The 16,714-nt window shown below is 44.3% G+C and overlaps 1 protein-coding gene across 5 annotated transcripts in view; it reads right to left on the bottom strand.

The window, feature by feature from the left end:
- Positions 1-16,714, bottom strand: part of LOC311041177 (nck-associated protein 5-like) — a 146,321-nt gene that overhangs the window by 12,284 nt on the left and 117,323 nt on the right. For all 5 annotated transcript variants that reach the window (XM_084051699.1, XM_084051700.1, XM_084051701.1 and 2 more), the window contains 7 exons: positions 12,590-16,275; positions 11,639-11,741; positions 10,266-10,353; positions 6,202-6,549; positions 2,965-3,086; positions 1,629-1,758; positions 677-855 (listed from right to left, as the gene is read on the bottom strand). In XM_084051699.1, coding sequence (XP_083907825.1) covers positions 677-855; positions 1,629-1,758; positions 2,965-3,086; positions 6,202-6,549; positions 10,266-10,353; positions 11,639-11,741; positions 12,590-16,275 — 4,656 coding nt within the window. The remainder of the gene's footprint in view (positions 1-676; positions 856-1,628; positions 1,759-2,964; positions 3,087-6,201; positions 6,550-10,265; positions 10,354-11,638; positions 11,742-12,589; positions 16,276-16,714) is intronic.

Genomic DNA, 16,714 nt, shown 5'->3' with positions numbered 1-16,714 from the left:
CAGCACCAAATTCCAAGCATTCCGAGCTGAAACTATCACTGGTGATATAAAATGCAATAAAAGCCAGTGTTCCTGTGGTGGGTTATCTCTTTTCATCAGGCCCACCTTTGTAGTCCGTTAATGCCAGCCGTGCTGATTCTGCTACCGTGCATTAAACTTGGAAGCCCATGAAATGTTGAATAAAATGGTGAATGGTGCATTTATATAGTGCCTTTCTGCAATATTACAATATGTATACAATACATCCCCCTCCCCTGTGTCACATTGATGGTGGAGGAAACCATGCAAGGCACCAACCTGCTCATCAGGAGCGGTTAGGGTTAAAGGGATATTTCACTTTCAAATAAAATAAACATAAAAAATATGTATAAAAAATAAATGAAAAAAAGTAATGGAAAAATCCCGGCCCCCTCACGTATTATAATGTCCTTCTAATGTGTGGGCGGGGCCGTGATTTTTCCATTATTTTTTAAATTTAATTATTATTATTTTTTTTTAATGTTTATTTTATTTGAAAGTGAAATATCCCTTTAAGTGTCTTGCACATGCACACTTCCACACGCAGCCAGGAGGATCCGGGGATTGCACCAGGAATCTTCCGATTCCAAGCCAGCGCTGTCTCCATGAATTACGCTGCCGATACCCATTAACACTGAGTCAGTTAAAAAATACTCACGCTGAGTCGGTCTCCCGCTTTGCCGTCCAGCGGCGACTCGTTGTGCAAGAGGTTGTACTGGGAGATCCTCCTGCTGTCCTTCTCCATGTGGGAGAACATATCATGTTGGTAGTAGTCCATGATGGACAGGGCCTTCTCCACACTGCTCCTCTTTAATGTCTCCTCCTCATTGTGGTCAACTGGAGAGGGAGAAGTTTTTTTTTATTTTTGATCACTGAGGATATTACAGTATATATATCACACAGACATGCAATTGAAAGGTTTCGTAAAAAAAAAAAAGAGAGATTCTTCGAGCAGTGCTGTGAGAACACAGATTATTCGACTGTTACCATAATTACCCATCAATTCTATGCAATCATTCTCTAAAGTACAGTTTAAAAACAGTTTAAAAAGACATAACCACCCTTTCATAATAGGCGAACATTTGGGGGAAATAGCAGATCTACAAGCTCCAAAAGCGATGCGTTGCATTGAGCTTGTAGATCGGCTATTTTTGGCGAAGAGGTTTGGTGTAGAGGGAAAAAAGGAATGAGGCAAGTTAAATGTACGCCGGCCATCATTTTGTAAGAGTAGATGTCAGATATCGTCGCTGTTGGTTGATAACATTTTATGTCCAAAACTGTCACTTTTCATGTAATGGAAAAAATAAACTGTTTTCCAATTGATACAATGTAGTTAATATTTAGCCACAGACACGCTTAACCCCTTTCACTTTCAATAATTCTCAGAAGTAGCTAAATTTGCATATCTACAGTACAAGCGTGTTGTGAGCTTGTAGATCGGCTACATTATTCGCTACTTTTGTGTGACACTGTATGACGTGGGGTAATAATTGACCAAAAAAAACATGAAATATGGAGATACAAGGTTTCTGTCCGACAGCAACGATATATTTCTTAGGAAGGTGAGCAGAAAAGTTCACATTATGTCTCAGAGAAAAAGTAATGCTGACCTGAGTTGCTCTTCTTGGGTTGGTGGACCAGAGTTTTCTGCGGCGAGCCGAGAGTGCTCTCGCTGCTCTCAGCCTCAGTGTCTGAGTCGCTGCTGCTTCCCGGGTACGTGCACACTCTCAGGGTCCTGTCCTGTTCACAGAGAAAGGTAAAGGGTCACATAAGAACACAAACATTAACCCGTTAAGACCTGAAACCGATTCTACAAATGTCTTCTAAATCCCAAAAGTTTTCTAAAAAACGTATGTTGCTATATCAGTGGTTCTCAAACTTTTTCATAATTGTCAAGGACCCCCCAAATTATATGTATTTGGCCACGGACCCCCCCCCCCCCCATCTTAAAATGTTTTGTTCCAGGGACCCCCCCAGAAGCAAAGATTTGAGTAAAAAATGTTTGCTTTAAAACATTTGCACACATTTTCTAAAAAAAATAAAAAATAGCCAAAGTGTAGCCAAAGTGTAAAATAATGCTTTATTTACTCAAATCTAAAAATGACACAGACGCGTTCCCGGTCTTAATGGGTTAAGTATTGATTTATTACAATGAAGAGAGAAAAGGAGAGGAAAGAAGAAAGATTATATTATCTAATGTAGATCATATCAGTCCGATGCTACTGCCTTGTACCATGTGAATGTGGATGAGGGGTATTTTTAAATGCTTTCTGAATGTCACGTGTGGGAGGGAGGTTAGGGTGGTCACTGTATTATTGCTACTTTGATATTTCAAATCATGCCGTGATCATCTTTACTCTTTATAAACAAGTCTCCTGCCAAATACATACTGTAGTCCAATTAAAAAAGCAAATATCTAGCATCTACAATACATTTGAATTGCAGACAATTATATATTTTTTTGTTATGCCGTCAAATCAGTAGGTTTGCACCACATAACTCTAAAGCCATTCAACCAGCTAGACACCAGACCATTACTTTTCAATCTTCCACAATGTAAAAGTTGAGTGCAAACCCGAACCTTTTTAACCACTTAAACCCCATATGGGTAACCGGAGTCCCTCAGGGCTCAATTCTACGTAGTGACTTTTCTGTTTTCTGTTATTGTGGGGAAAGCTTTCGCTGAAAATAGCCGATTGACAAGCTCACAATGCGACGCAACGCGTCGCATTGTGAGCTTGTCGATCGGCTATTTTCGGCTATGCTTGTCGATCGGCTATTTTCAGCAAAAGCTTTCCCCACAATAGCGATGCTGGGGTTTTTAAGTAATCAACCTTGGGGAGAGCAACACAATTCAGCAAGCATTCAGTGAATTGTATACAATGACCAGAGAGCTGCACCCTCACATTCTTTCCAGCAATGTTGTGTTTGACTTTGAACTCTTACCCTGGGTAAATCGTGGTCCTTGGTTTTTGCCGTTCTCTCAATGGCTTTCTCTTGGGCTTCCATGGAAGAAGAGTTGGTGCTGCGTGGTTCACTCTGACTCAGTCTCTTTGACCTGATCACATCTATTCAATAGAGAGAAGAGAAATGATGTGAGGAACAGTGTGTAACTCGTATTGTACAAACACACATACAGCAGACACGTTTGCGCTTGCGCTCATGCTCACGCACACACACACACACACACACACACACACACACACACACACACACACACACACACACACACACACACACAAAAGCACATTCCACATCCATCTCCACAACTGATAATATACAGTAGAACAGTAATTCTCGAAGTGAACCAGAGCTCTAGGAGGTCCCCAGCTAAATGAGGAACAGTTTAAAAACTTGAGCCCTATTTTATATTTCAAGCTCATAACGCATCGCAACGCGTTGTGAGCTTGAAAAAAGCTTGACATGTCTTCTCTTCTCCTGGCAGAAAATATTTTCAAATGGGGCTCCACAGCCTGATACAGTACTCATTCATTTTGCAGTCTCTGACATTAAAAAGTTTGAGAACCACTGCAGTAGAATGTGATGTGCGGCAAAAATCATATGATATCACTAGAATGGTCTGAGAAATAAACAATCTGCAAAAAGCTGTCTTTGTGTAGTTTATTTAAAGCTTGCAAGGATGCCCGTTGCTTTCAGCTCAGCCATCAATGGAAAATTCCCTATGAAATGACAGACAGGAAAATATCATAACACAAATTTGCAAAGATGACGAACTAACTTATACTATGACAGACAGATGAGCCATCTAACAGACCACTCTGTGTTCTATTAGTCACTAATAGAACACCACACTGCACATCTTGCGCACTTGCCCCCTCCAAACGCCCTCCGCAGAGCTATTAATCTGCGTATGAGAAATGGCAGAGTTGTGTGATATTCAAAGCTCTCAAACATTAATGTCATCCACCCGCGGTTGTTTGCAGCTACAGTATGACTCTTGGCAAACCACAAACAACAGATTTCTGCTGTCGCCCCCCAAAATGACTAAGTACTCGCTGACAGCCTACTGCACTATTGTACATGGACTTCATTGTCTCTTTTAACAGTTTATATATATATATATATACGAGTCAACAGTATACTAGAGTACTTAGTCAACACGTTGTCCTTAGGTATCGTCCCGAGTATGATGTACATTAAGAGAAAAATGGCTGTAGTGTGAGTACGGTCACCGGTAGCCATCACTCTCGATGCTCCTGTGAACACAGACGCAGGCTAATGTCCTTGGAGATGTGATCTCTCATCTCTGCGTACTGCTGTGTGTCTCTAATAAGTCATCAGATTGCCTCCCACCCACCACCATTCTGCTGCTGTGTGATGCGCGCTGAGCGCAGGGGTTAAAGGCACTTTATGATTGCAGGGTTTAAAGGCGCTTTATGATCTATGAATACGCTGACCTGCTCTTTTAATTGCATTGGCTCCTGTGCTTATCCCTAAAGGGCTATGGTGCACGTGCATTCACATGCAACTGTATCATAATTTATGAAACTAAAGGACAGGATCGGCTATCTATCAGAAAATAGCGGTTTTGTCCACGCTAATGTAACAGCAATACATCTGAATCACACAGTAGCTTTTGGATTTACTAAATCACGATATGAACCGGGTTTATTTAATGTATTCATTCATTTTTTGGGGTCAATGTTTCAACATTTTGTAAGTTTTTTATTTTTTAAATAGCGAAAATAGCCTATCTATAAGCTCACAACGCGTAGCAAAGCGACACATTGTCAGCTTGTATACTGGGCTATTTTTGCCATGCAAAGTTGTTAAACAACATTTTACATGGTGCCATTTTATGTCTACTGAAAGATGATAGTCTCCTACTTACAGTGGCAGCAACTGCACAGTTGAAGTGCAACACAAACGACAAAACTCTACAACAGTTTGTTCAGCAATCAGCAAGGACAATATTATAAAAGAAAAAAAAAGATAATGTGTTTCAATTTGCAGGGTGGATTTGTGGAGTGGTTTAGATGGAGCACTCACTATTATTTATTGAGAATGTGCTATACAGTATCTGTTTACTGTTCATGTATTGGTTATTCTTGTTTAGTTTTCTTACTTATGTATTACATGTTCAAAATAAAATCTATTTAATTCAATTCATACAGAAAAAAATAATGAAAAATGACTTCAGAGCAGAGACAACCCACTACAGTAAATACATTATTCAACAACCTTGAGAGAGAAGACAGTTTACAGCTATCAATGAAAACACTTTAAACTGCAGAGCATAAACGGCTTCTTAGACAAACCAATACAGGTAAAATAAAATAGAGTGCAGCAAGATTTTACCCATTTACTAATTACTTACTTCCTAATGACCCCATGAGGTGAAATTTGATATGTGGACTCAAAGAGATGTTTTTATGGCGTGGCTCCTGGGGGGCGAGCCATGTAAAACCGTAGTTCTCAACATAGGGGACAGAGTGGGCTACAGGGGGGTCCCCAGCTAAATGATTGATATTTAGGAACCAAAGAGACCCATACAGGGTTGTAACTCTCAGAGCTAAATTAACACTGAGGATTTTACAGTGTAGATTTGGGTCCAAGAGATTGGACCATATCAAACGGGGGTCTGTGGCCTAATGCAAATCAAATTGGGTGTCCTTGAAACTAAAACGGTTGAAAGCAGGGACGTGCACAGATAGACTCTAGGTGGTGCTAGAGCACCTGCCCTTTGCCCTCTTGACCAGAAGTGCCCTTTTTTCTTTCAGTTTACAGCAGGGGTCTTCAACAGGGGGTCCGGGACCCCTAGGGGGTCCTCAGAGTTACTACAGGGGGTACGCCAAATCCTTTATGTGATATGATTTTTCTTTTTACCATAACCATTCGAAACCTAGCATCCCTTTTCTGAGGAGAACTTTAGCCAAAAATAGCAGATCTACAAGCCCACAAGCTGTGGGCTTGTAGATCGGCTATTTTTGGCAAAGAGCTATAGGTGTAGAGGGAAAAAAGAGCAGACCAAGTAAACAAAAAAAAGTATAATTTACTTGAGCACCTGCCCCTCAAAATGTCTGTGCACGCCACTGGTTGAAAGGTTCACAGGAATCACTGGTCTAGAAGAGGGTCTGTGTGTGTGTTTGTGTGTCTGTCTGTCTGTCTGTCTGGACCTATTTGTATTATTTGTGTATGAAAATGTTTTAGCGCAGGACTTACCTGTAGTGGCGGGTTTGGGAAGGCGGCTCTGGCTGCTGAGGGTCATCGTGGGATCGGACAGGGAGTGACCCAAGGTACCAGGGAGGCAAGGCAGGCGACTTTTGGGGAGGGAAGGCACTTTCACATCGGGCGGTGTGGCTGGGGGGAGGTGGGGTTGGGGTTGGTGGCGGTGGGGAGAGGCGGCGAGGGAGGGGACATCCCGGCCGGGCTCGCCGGCGGTGACCCCGGAGATCCGTCCGGGACTAGACTCGGATTTGGGGACGTGCCGACCGCCGGCGCGGGTGACGGAGTCGGGGAGGGGAAAGGTGCCGATGCCGCTGTCCAGGGTCCTCATCTGACAGCCGGAGCCTAGAGGGGGGGCGATAGGGGTGGTGGGAGGGGGCAGGGGGGAACGGGGTGGGTGGGTTGGTACACGGAGGTGAGAGGTGTGTGATGATGGCCCAGGAAAAGCAAGGCGGAGGAATAATCAACGTGGGAAATCTAAAGATGGTGGTGTGTGTGTGTGTGTGTGTGTGTGTGTGTGTGTGTGTGTGTGTGTGTGTGTGTGTGTGTGTGTGTGTGTGTGTGTGTGTGTATTCATGGTCACATGCAGCGGAAGGGGTGGTGGGTAAACATGACGTCTAGAGTAGGGGTCAATTACATCAGGCGAGAGAGAAGGAGACAAGGAATAATGTCATATTGATGACAACATATTTATGAAGTCGGTCTTGCCCAAATATGGATTAACCACTTAAGTAAACCCTGTATACTTAGTTCTTTGCACAACAAATAGCAAAATTTGCCCATCTGTGATGTGACACGTTGTGAGCTTACCTTGTAGATCTGCTAATTAGGCTATTTTTGAAAATGTTTTAAATATATTTTAAAATATTTGGACAATAAAACATTTAAAAAAAAGTTTGAACATGCCCATACTGTAGGAACACCACAGCATAAATAAATAAAATATATAAGTGATACCATATTAATGTGGTCGGACACATTCCTGCTGAGGCTATTGATTTCACTTTAAATTTTTTGTTTAATTTGTTCCAAAATGCACCGTTGTGCTGCAGGCTTAAGGACACCCCAGAAAGTGGAATTGAGTCGTAAAACAAGAGACAAAATACAGCGAGAGGCAACAGATGGAGTCCATTTAAAATACACAGTTTGCCGAGTCTTGACTTGGGGTGGAACAGATGGATTGCCTTTCAGCGCAATCCAAATCCTCGTAAGTGTGAATGATAATGACCTGCCTGTGCGACGCACTGAGCTTATTACCAACTCTACTAACTTTGACTAAGGTACAGGATTTGGGTGGAAAAAAAGGACCCATTCCATTTCTTCATTCTTCAATGGAAACAAGCTATTGTTTGTGTGTTGCTGCGGAGTTAAGCCTTGTATTGTGCTGCACTGCGGACCCTCTCACAGACAGCCCTGCATGGAGCGTGGCGCTCCGGTGCATTCTGCGTTTGGCCTTGGAAGAGATGAATCCTTTTCAAGTTGTCGGTTATTTTGCAGGATAATAAGATGGAGAGATGATATTGTGTCCAGCAGAAAACCCTGCCAAGTAAAGAACGTGATATAGAGCCTCGCAGGTATACTGGAGCACCTGTTTTTATTTTGTATTTATTTTCAAAGGGTGGGTCGATTTCATCAATCTCGTCTCATCCCTGTAGTGCCATCTTCCCTGGACAGAGAGACAACAAAGAAATGCTCCTCGTGAGCATTTCCCCCCAGCAAATCAAAGTGTTTTGCTCTATGGAATAATAAGCATCGTCTTTTCCACACCCAAAATGATTCACGTACAGTAGCTTCCAAAACAAAAAGGGCACAGCGAGGGCAACCATTGAAAAAAAAAATCTATTTATTTATGAAGCCAAAGGCGTAAATATTATCCTGGATGCAACGTTCAAAGAACTCATGTACTTCATCCAAGGGAGAAGTTCTGCTTACTGGGAACATTTCATAATGAATGATATTTGTACCTGAGAAGCTGCAGCGCAATGTGGAGAGACGTGTTATTCTGCTTCCAACAAACCTACAGTACATTCCAACCGATTCACCTCCAGATGTCAAGGCACTTAGGCAGTGCCGAGATGAGAACTACCACTAACATTATTCTCGCAAGTTCTTTAGATTTTGGAAAATATATATAAATGATAAATAAATAAATAAGCAACCTTGACTGTCTCAGTCTCCACAGAGTCAGTGTGATTGTCGCGAAGCCGACACAAGAGATTGCATAACAAGCCCCACAGTGATTCTACCCACAGGCAACCCCCTAGTTGCAATTTTCATGTCTGTGTGTAAGACATCCAGCGTTTTGAGAGAGAAAAACAATTCCACCCTACAAAGTTAGACTCAATCTATCATTGTAGTAGACACACACATGGGTTCAGCTGAAATCAAATTGTTAAACTTGGTTTATATGTGCCCTCCTGAAATGTGTATCTGGTGATGCCTTCTTCCCCAATATAAGCTGGCATTGATGAAACATTTGTACTATCATCTCCAGAATGCTTCATTAACCACTTAAACCCTACCTCTACATCTTTTTTCCCTCTACACAAAATCTCTTCGCCGATCATAGCCCTTCTAGTTTAGTCATTTCTTTCGTCTATTTCCGTTGAATGTTGGCCCCCAGAATAGGAATGCTAGGGTTATTGTGGCTAAAAATGGAAAGCATTTATTCTATGAATGTGGATCCTTAATTTCTTTTTTTCTGGTAAACCCATAGACCTAAACACTATACACCTTATTATATCTAGTCATAATAAAGGTATGTTATGTTATACCGGTATTATGACTATTCATGATAAGGTACAGTATGTTATGTTTGTGTCTATGGTTTCTTAATGAGAACGAGTTAATAACTGGGTTTAACTAATCTATATCCAACTATACCCTGAGTGTATTAAAGGTATTGATAGAATTAATGTATGGCTGACATTGCTCCCATATAAACCATGCTACTGTACGTGGCTTGGGAAGGCATTAGGGCAATGCACAGCTAGACGATAAGTAATCACAGCTGAAACCTTTATGAGACATTTAATTCATAGTAGATGTGCTTAGCTGGCAGAATGTAAAATGCCATATAGTTAATTAGAATAGAGAAACGATTAAGCATAGATCTGGCCCCGGTCCACCACAGGAGTTCATTTTCATGCTGCTTGGAGACTGGCCCGTGTCAAAACAATTTGGTGAAATAATTTGACGAGTGCGACTACACTGATAGTCAGTAATTTTCCTTTCACTGCGGAAGCAAGAAAGTTCAAGAAACTAACCCCTGGTAGTGAGAGAAAATGTTTCCACCAGCCCCAAACCCTACTTATGAAATGATAAAAAATAAATTAATAAATAACTAAACAAATGGGTTACGCACTGAAGAACTTTATTGTTACTGCAGAGATGAAAAACCATCTCTGAGCGATGCGGTTGACAGCAAAGGCCTAAAATATTCCACTGAGTGGTAAGTCTGGGGCAATAAAGCATCCAGTCAACAGCCAATTATGCCAGCTTCCATTCTCCAGGCTGAACTGCAAACATCATTGTGTGTACGTTCGTAACACTACAGCAGCCAGTGATCATCATATTGTTAGCTATTATTTATTTTTCAGCCACATTGCCTGCAACTTATTCAAACGCTCGGACTCAAATTTGATGGTTTGACCCAGTGACACAGCAATCACTGACTAGGTTGTCAACACCCTGTGTGTAGCCCCAGTTGTGTCTCCACAGTTGTGGTATAATTATTGCAAGGAACAAAATCTATTAAAGAACAGTTAAACCCTATATACTTCATTGATCGGAGTCTATACTAGGCCCCCTCCATTTCCCCTCTACACCAAATATCTGTGCCGAAAATAGGCCATCTACAAGCTCACAAGTGCTACAATGTGCTGTCTGGTTATAGATAGGCTATTTTCGCAGAATGTTTGCCCCAGAATAGGGACACTATGGTTCAAGTGGTTAATAGTGTCTTAAAAGCTGCTTGAAAAGTAGCCATGTAGTCTGCATGAAGTACTATCACTAAAAGACAAAATTGTCTCTTAATGGTCAACACCAGTACACAGACCTACCTATCATGTGGTCTTGGCGAGTGGGGTCTGGGTCGAGAGCATCTTCATTTTCAGCCCTCGGGTTGATCTTCTGAGTCATAATAATAGTCTGGAAGGCAAAATGACAAAGTTAAAAAATATTCCCCAACGGAAGTTCTTTTGATTCCAATTTCGTCACTGTCATAGTAACAAAATGACCACTTTCGACTCAAATGTGCCTGGTACATGTGCGTGTCATTGACCAATCTGCTTCCGGAGGTTTTAGAGTACGGAGCAATCTGCAGCGCAAATTTACGAAGGCAAAAGACCTATTATTTCTAGATATAGGCATTAAAAACAGCCCAGCACCATGCCGGTGGATTTTGCAGTGTCTTTGCAAAGCACACTTCACTGCAGTAACTCCTCTATGCTTGAAATTTAGTTTAAGTAATAACGTAATTGATGTACTCTGCTGTGCCTTTCTCAAATTGGTTTATAAAAAAGTGTTTTGATGGGGTTGATGTATTAGGCGCATGCAGCTTATGAGGCACCCTTCTTTTGTTGTATTTCTGAGGGTAGAAGACACAGGCCGGGCATTATAATGGCCTCTTTGTTAAATTGAGTGCTGTGTGATAAGAGCCTCTTCCATGCTATCGAGGTTCCACATCATGTGGATTAAGTTTCCCGCATACTGCAGCGAGGCTCTCTTCTTCTATTCTCATCTCCCATATTCCTCATTCTCTTCTGTTTTACTGTCCATCCACTACTGTCTAACCCTCCTTTTTACATGGCTCGCTTCCATTTGTTTGGTTTTTACCATAAGGGTAACTCCAAAAAGTAACATATAAAGCCCTTCAACCATCATGAAATTAAAAAAAAACTATTAAACAAATTTATAATACAACTTCCCATGATCCCCATGGTTTGTATGGCATGGCCTAATGGTTAGGCAGCCTGCCATTGGCATATTGTGTAAAAGGCAATACGGTTATGGTTTAAACCATTTGGAAATAACAGTGTTAGCATGTGCAAATAATAACAAGCAGACTTTGAATTGAAGGCTGAGTCAGAACTCAGCTTAAATCAATAGCGTGTGTGTGTGTGTGTGTGTGTGTGTGTGTGTGTGTGTGTGTGTGTGTGTGTGTGTGTGTGAGTGAGAGAGAGAGAGAGTGTGGGTGTGTTCTCGTACAGTATGTATGAAACCATGTGGGCGTTTGCCGTTTGCATGCATGTGTGCGTGCGTATGATTGAGAGTGAGTGTATGTACGTGTACACCCGTGCGCGAGCAGCGAGTAAGAAAACACAGTCAGAGAAAAACAAGCGCAGATGCATCCAGGGACCCCCGTAATAACTGGGACTAGACAGATGAAACCCTGCAGTGGTTCCATTAAGGCACTGTGCTGCCCTATACTCACCGCCGTATCAGTGCAGATCTCCATATCGCCTCTCATTTCAGTGTGCTTGGGAATGGAGATGGCGGCCAGCGATGGGCCCAGGGAGTCGCCCTTCACAGCCGTCCTGTGAGGATGCAGAAGATTTGATCTGTTTTATGTCTCTGCAGTGACTTCCTCTTTTATAAAGACAGTGAACTCTGCTGATACATTGCATTGACCCTCCCTCCTCTCTCACTCACAAAATATAAACATGCAGGCACACATACACTCAGTTACATGCACATGCACACGCACACACGCACACACACGCACACACACACACACGCACACACACACACACACGCGCACACACACACACACACACACACACACGCACGCCTGCTAATAAACACAGAGATGCACCTGCGTGCACGTACACTGGCATATAGGCAGGCAGACACATGGAATGTTAAACACTTTGCCGAGTTCCCTGGGCTGCCTTCAGCCTTCAGCCACGTTGACAGATTATTGTCTGTAACTGCTCGCGATAAGAAATCTGCCAGTGGCGACTTCAGTCGCAAGTGGCCAATCAGTTTGTTGAAGGGTGTGAAGTGTTCCTGACTGAGAGGTACTTCAAGCGAGCCGACTGGTGTCTTGAGATTCTGGTCTACAAACAGCTGGCGACAAACGTCAAATTCTGACGGTTTTAGTCTTGAGACCTTGTTTCCGACAGACAGCTGTGAGTACTGCTGTTGTTTATAGTCTAGCAAGGGTTCATGTTATATTTTGATAGCATAAACAGATGGGTAAGAGTGATACAGTATTTGGTGACATTGTTAAAATCCTTACACTGCGTCAAAATGTGTTATTCAGATTTCCACTAATAATCATAGAACTAAAGGATTCAGGCCAAAACGTGTCAAAGTTGGCCTTTAATAAATGGATGAATTCATCAAATGTTTGTAAAATATATATATATATTTACACACTGACCTGCCAAGAAATTCCTTCATGAATTGGTCTTTACCAAAGTAGGCCGTAGTACACTGGATTTGATTGGCAATCTGGCCCATCTGGATGTTGCACTGGTCCATGATGGAGCTCAGCTTGTTGTTGGTCTCGGTCAGATTCTGCTCCTCATGACTGTCTTTACACTGGTTGTCATTTTTCTTTTTGTCCTTCTTCTTGTCAGACTTTGCCTGCTTGCTGCCGAGCACAGATCCAATCTTCAGCTCTTTTTTCTCTTCCTTTCCCTTGGGGGAATCAGTTTTCTTAGCGTTCAGAGCCGGCAGCTTGCTCTTGCGAAGGCCGAACCAGTTGGCCAGTGAGGGGCCTGTCTTCTGCTTGGTCTCTGCGGCGGTGACCTTCTCCTGTTCTTGACATTTTTGCAGGTTCTCTTCAATTCCCATCATGACTTTCTCCTCAATGGTGCAGGCCGTCGGACTGAGGACTTTCTTTTCCTCAGTGTCTGGAACTTCGTTTGAGGAGCCCGTTTGGGCTTTGATGACCCAGCTCACGTCTGGTTTACTGGGGCTTGTTGCTACATCAGCCAAAACTAGAGTCGCGTTCGGGTCATAAGCATGAGAGGATGGAGACTGAAACTGTGGATAAGACGTGACCTTTGCTGGCTTTCGGGAGTTCTTCAAACCATTCCTGTCAGTAATGGGTAAGCTACGAGCTTCTTTTTGTGGCTGGGGGCTGATTACCTCCCCCTTCATCGTGCTTTGTGACCATTCCACTTTGGGCCCTGATTTAGACGTTCTATCAGGGAGGATACCATGGCTGTTGGACCCCGTCAAGCCTCCATAAAGGCTCAGCCGGTTCCTGGAACAATGGGCAGGGCTCTCAACAGACGCAACGCTGGGGACCTCCATCGAGCTTTGTCTCGACAGAGAATTCCCCCTCTCACCAGAGTTGGTGATAATCTGAGTTCGGATTTTTCCCGGCCCGTCTGGCACGCTGATGTTGGGTTTCTCCATGTAGTTGGTGCTGAAACTCTGGCTGCGGGCCTTTGCCCCATTCATCCCCAGAGCCGGTTTCAGATGAGGTTTGGTTGTGACAGATATGGATCTAGAGAAAAGCTGGCTGCCCCTCTTCCCTATATCACAAACCTCCCCGCCCTCCTCAAGCAACACAGCACTGTGTGCCTCCCCTTCCAGTGATCTACCCTGGACATCACCTTTCCCCTCTGTAATGGACGTCTTGGGTGATGAATCAATACTATACTCGTGTTGCAAGCTGTCACACTGGGTGGAAGCATTGAAAGTCACAGTTTCCTTGGACACTGAGTTGATATGGTCTTTCTCGTGTTTGCCTGGCACAGACTGGCTACTCTTATGTGCAGGGGGAGATTTCAAAAATGCCTTAAATCCCATAGGGATGCGAGTCTTTGAGGTTTTTTCTACAGCATTAGGGGACATCACAGCAGATGTGGGCGGGCTGGCTACAGCCTGCTGAGTTACTAGCTTGCTATCCTGCGGCTCTATATTACATGGAGGCTGGTCCTGAAGTGATACAGGTAAACCAGTGGAGGTCTTATGTGTTGGCTGAATCCCATGTTCGTGGACTGACCCTCTCTTGCTCACAAATGAGCCCTGCAGCGAGGTGCCACGGAGGGCGCCATAGGGGGGTGGGCCATTCTTGGAGCCTTTAGGTGCATTTTCAGACTCCGGAGGACATCCTGAGGTTGCAGAGGAGAGGTAGTGTTTAACGGGTGTCCGCTTGTAAGTGCCTTTGCTCGGTGTGTGGGTCACGGCAGGGGATTTAGGAAGGTGCTGACCGGTCTTGTCAACCAGCTTTTGAGGTGCAAGGGCAGTCCCGTAACCTGCGTCAAAGTCCACAGAGTCATGGCCCTTGATGGGGAGCGTGGCTTGCATATTTGGTACAGGAGGTGGGTGGTAACTCGGGGGAGGTCCCCTCACAGTGGTCGGTGCAGATGTTTGAGCCACGCCCATTTTATGTGCTTGAGGTGACCCTTCATAGTTTGGTCTGATTAGTAAGGAGGTGGTGCGCCCCGGGGGCAGGGGGGGTGATGGGGACCTGAGTTTGTTTTTGCTGGTTTCACAGTGTTCGTCTCTGGTAGGTTGCTCAGTGCCGTTGTCGACATGCTCCAAATGCCTCCTGGAGAGCTGGGGTGAACCAGAAGTACCGCACTTGCTCCAGTCACTTCTGCTGGGGAGTTTGGCGTTCACCGCTTTGGGGCTCTGAACGCAGCTTCCCCCCGAGGGTTTGATGTACCTGGACAGTTTAACAGGAGGTGAAGAAGGGGATTTCTCCTGGCTTAAGTTCACTGTGTTGCCTGGTTCAGTGGAGGAACCTTTAGAAACTCTTAGCGGAGATGCTGTTGGCTTGTTCCGGCCAGGTATCTTTGAGCTGTTGGACTTGGAGTTGGTGGAGTCGCTGATGGGAGGGATAGGGTGGCCTTTATTAGCACGGGTGCTCAGTGGTTTGATCAGTTTCTTTTGCGGCGTCAAATGCACCGATGTCTCCGCACTGCCTTCGTTACTATTGCTTGCTTTGTTAGCCTTACTCTGCTTACTCTGATATGCTAATGGCTTTTCTTGGGATTCAAGAACACGGTAGTTCCTCCCGTTGCCTCCTTTTTGTCTGGTTGGCCTCTCTTGGGACACCAGTTGCGTGTAGTCAACCACTGCTTTGCTATTTGGAACGTCATTACGAGGCCCGGCACCAGTGGAAAGTGTCTGAGTGCTTAGTTCAATAGGCTGTCCTTCTGCATCAAATATTGCCAAGAGGCTCTCCTCAGACTTAGCAAACTGAGGAGAGCCCCTAATCAAGAAAGCCCCCCTGGGTTCCTTGATTAGGCTGAAAGGCCTAGGCCTCCCATCAGCAGACTGGGTCCGTCCTTGGTCTCTTCTCAAGCACTGGTGCATGAGCAGCTTGGTAGGGTCCCTAGACGGCCTCTTAGCATCATTGTCCAGGTGTTCAGCCGCATGGCTGACGGATGGGCAGATGTCACCGGACACGAAGGCAGGCTCCACGGGGTCTTCCAGGTCTGACGAGTGGAGGGGAACCTCTGGGTCAGCAGGTTGGACATGGTGGAGTTTGGTGGGTTTAGAGAAAGCCGAAGGCCGCCCTCCTACTCCCCCGGAGAGGAAGCTGCTGATGAAGCACATCAGCCTCTCGGGACGCTCTTTGGAGTCATAGGCGGGAGGGCGCTTTGTATCCGTGCCACCTGTGCTAACGTCACCCTCAGAACCATTGTCCTGCAGCCCCTCCCAGCTGCACAAACTGTCTGAGATGCTGCGCGAGAGCTTTGTCTGACAAGAAGACCAGCTGTCTCTGCATGGGACGTTGTCTCTCCGACCGGCATGCGCCGATTCATCGTCCGCGTCGTCAGAGTCATAAGAGAACCTTTTGACACCCAACCCTAAGGCGACAGCTCTGCCCACATATGGGGGCTTACAAACCCCTTTGCTGCTGCTCTTGATGCCCAGTGAGTAGATGCCCTCGTTGGAGTTCATGCAGTCCTTTTCCCCCGACTTGGACACCCTAGAAGAGGCAGAGGAGCTCCTGTGTTTTCTCCTCTGGAGCTTCCGCAGGCCCTCCAGGATGTGGCTCTCCTTGGCTCTCCGTGTGGGCAGCTGCTCCTCAGAGGGGGCGCAGATGTTACTGGGGGCTGAAGAGCCCAGGCTCAGCCTCTTCTCCCACGTTAGAGAGGCCTAAAGGAAATGGGGAGAGAGAGTTTAAAGCTCTCAGAAGTAATTTTAATTGGAATTTTAATGTAATCTTGTTTATGCCTTTTTCCATTTCCATGTGTAGAACAGTAAATAAAGAAGGCTAGTATAGTAGATGATAGTATTAAGCAATGACACACACTAGTGATTTCACTCACGTCATTTACCATGGCAATGCAATAATTATGATGGTGTGGATGCAGAGCCATTCATGAAATGCATAAAAGTGAACCACTTTATTCAAATTAAAATACATTATTAAAACAAATTATTCAAAAGATCTTCACACTGAATGAAAAAAATGCTTTTATTCACGCTCTATTTGGTAGAGGAGGAAGTTTTGAGACTATTTTGCCAAGCTGTTGGTAACAATGGCCTGACAGTTAACTACTAGATTAATCTATTTCTATATCAGTTGAAAATA

The sequence above is a fragment of the Gymnoscopelus microlampas genome (genome assembly GCF_963454915.1).
Source record: "Gymnoscopelus microlampas genome assembly, chromosome: 24".
Taxonomy (NCBI): domain Eukaryota; kingdom Metazoa; phylum Chordata; class Actinopteri; order Myctophiformes; family Myctophidae; genus Gymnoscopelus; species Gymnoscopelus microlampas.
The sequence above is the reverse complement of the archived record's forward strand: the minus strand, read 5'-3'. Positions and strand labels throughout refer to the sequence as shown.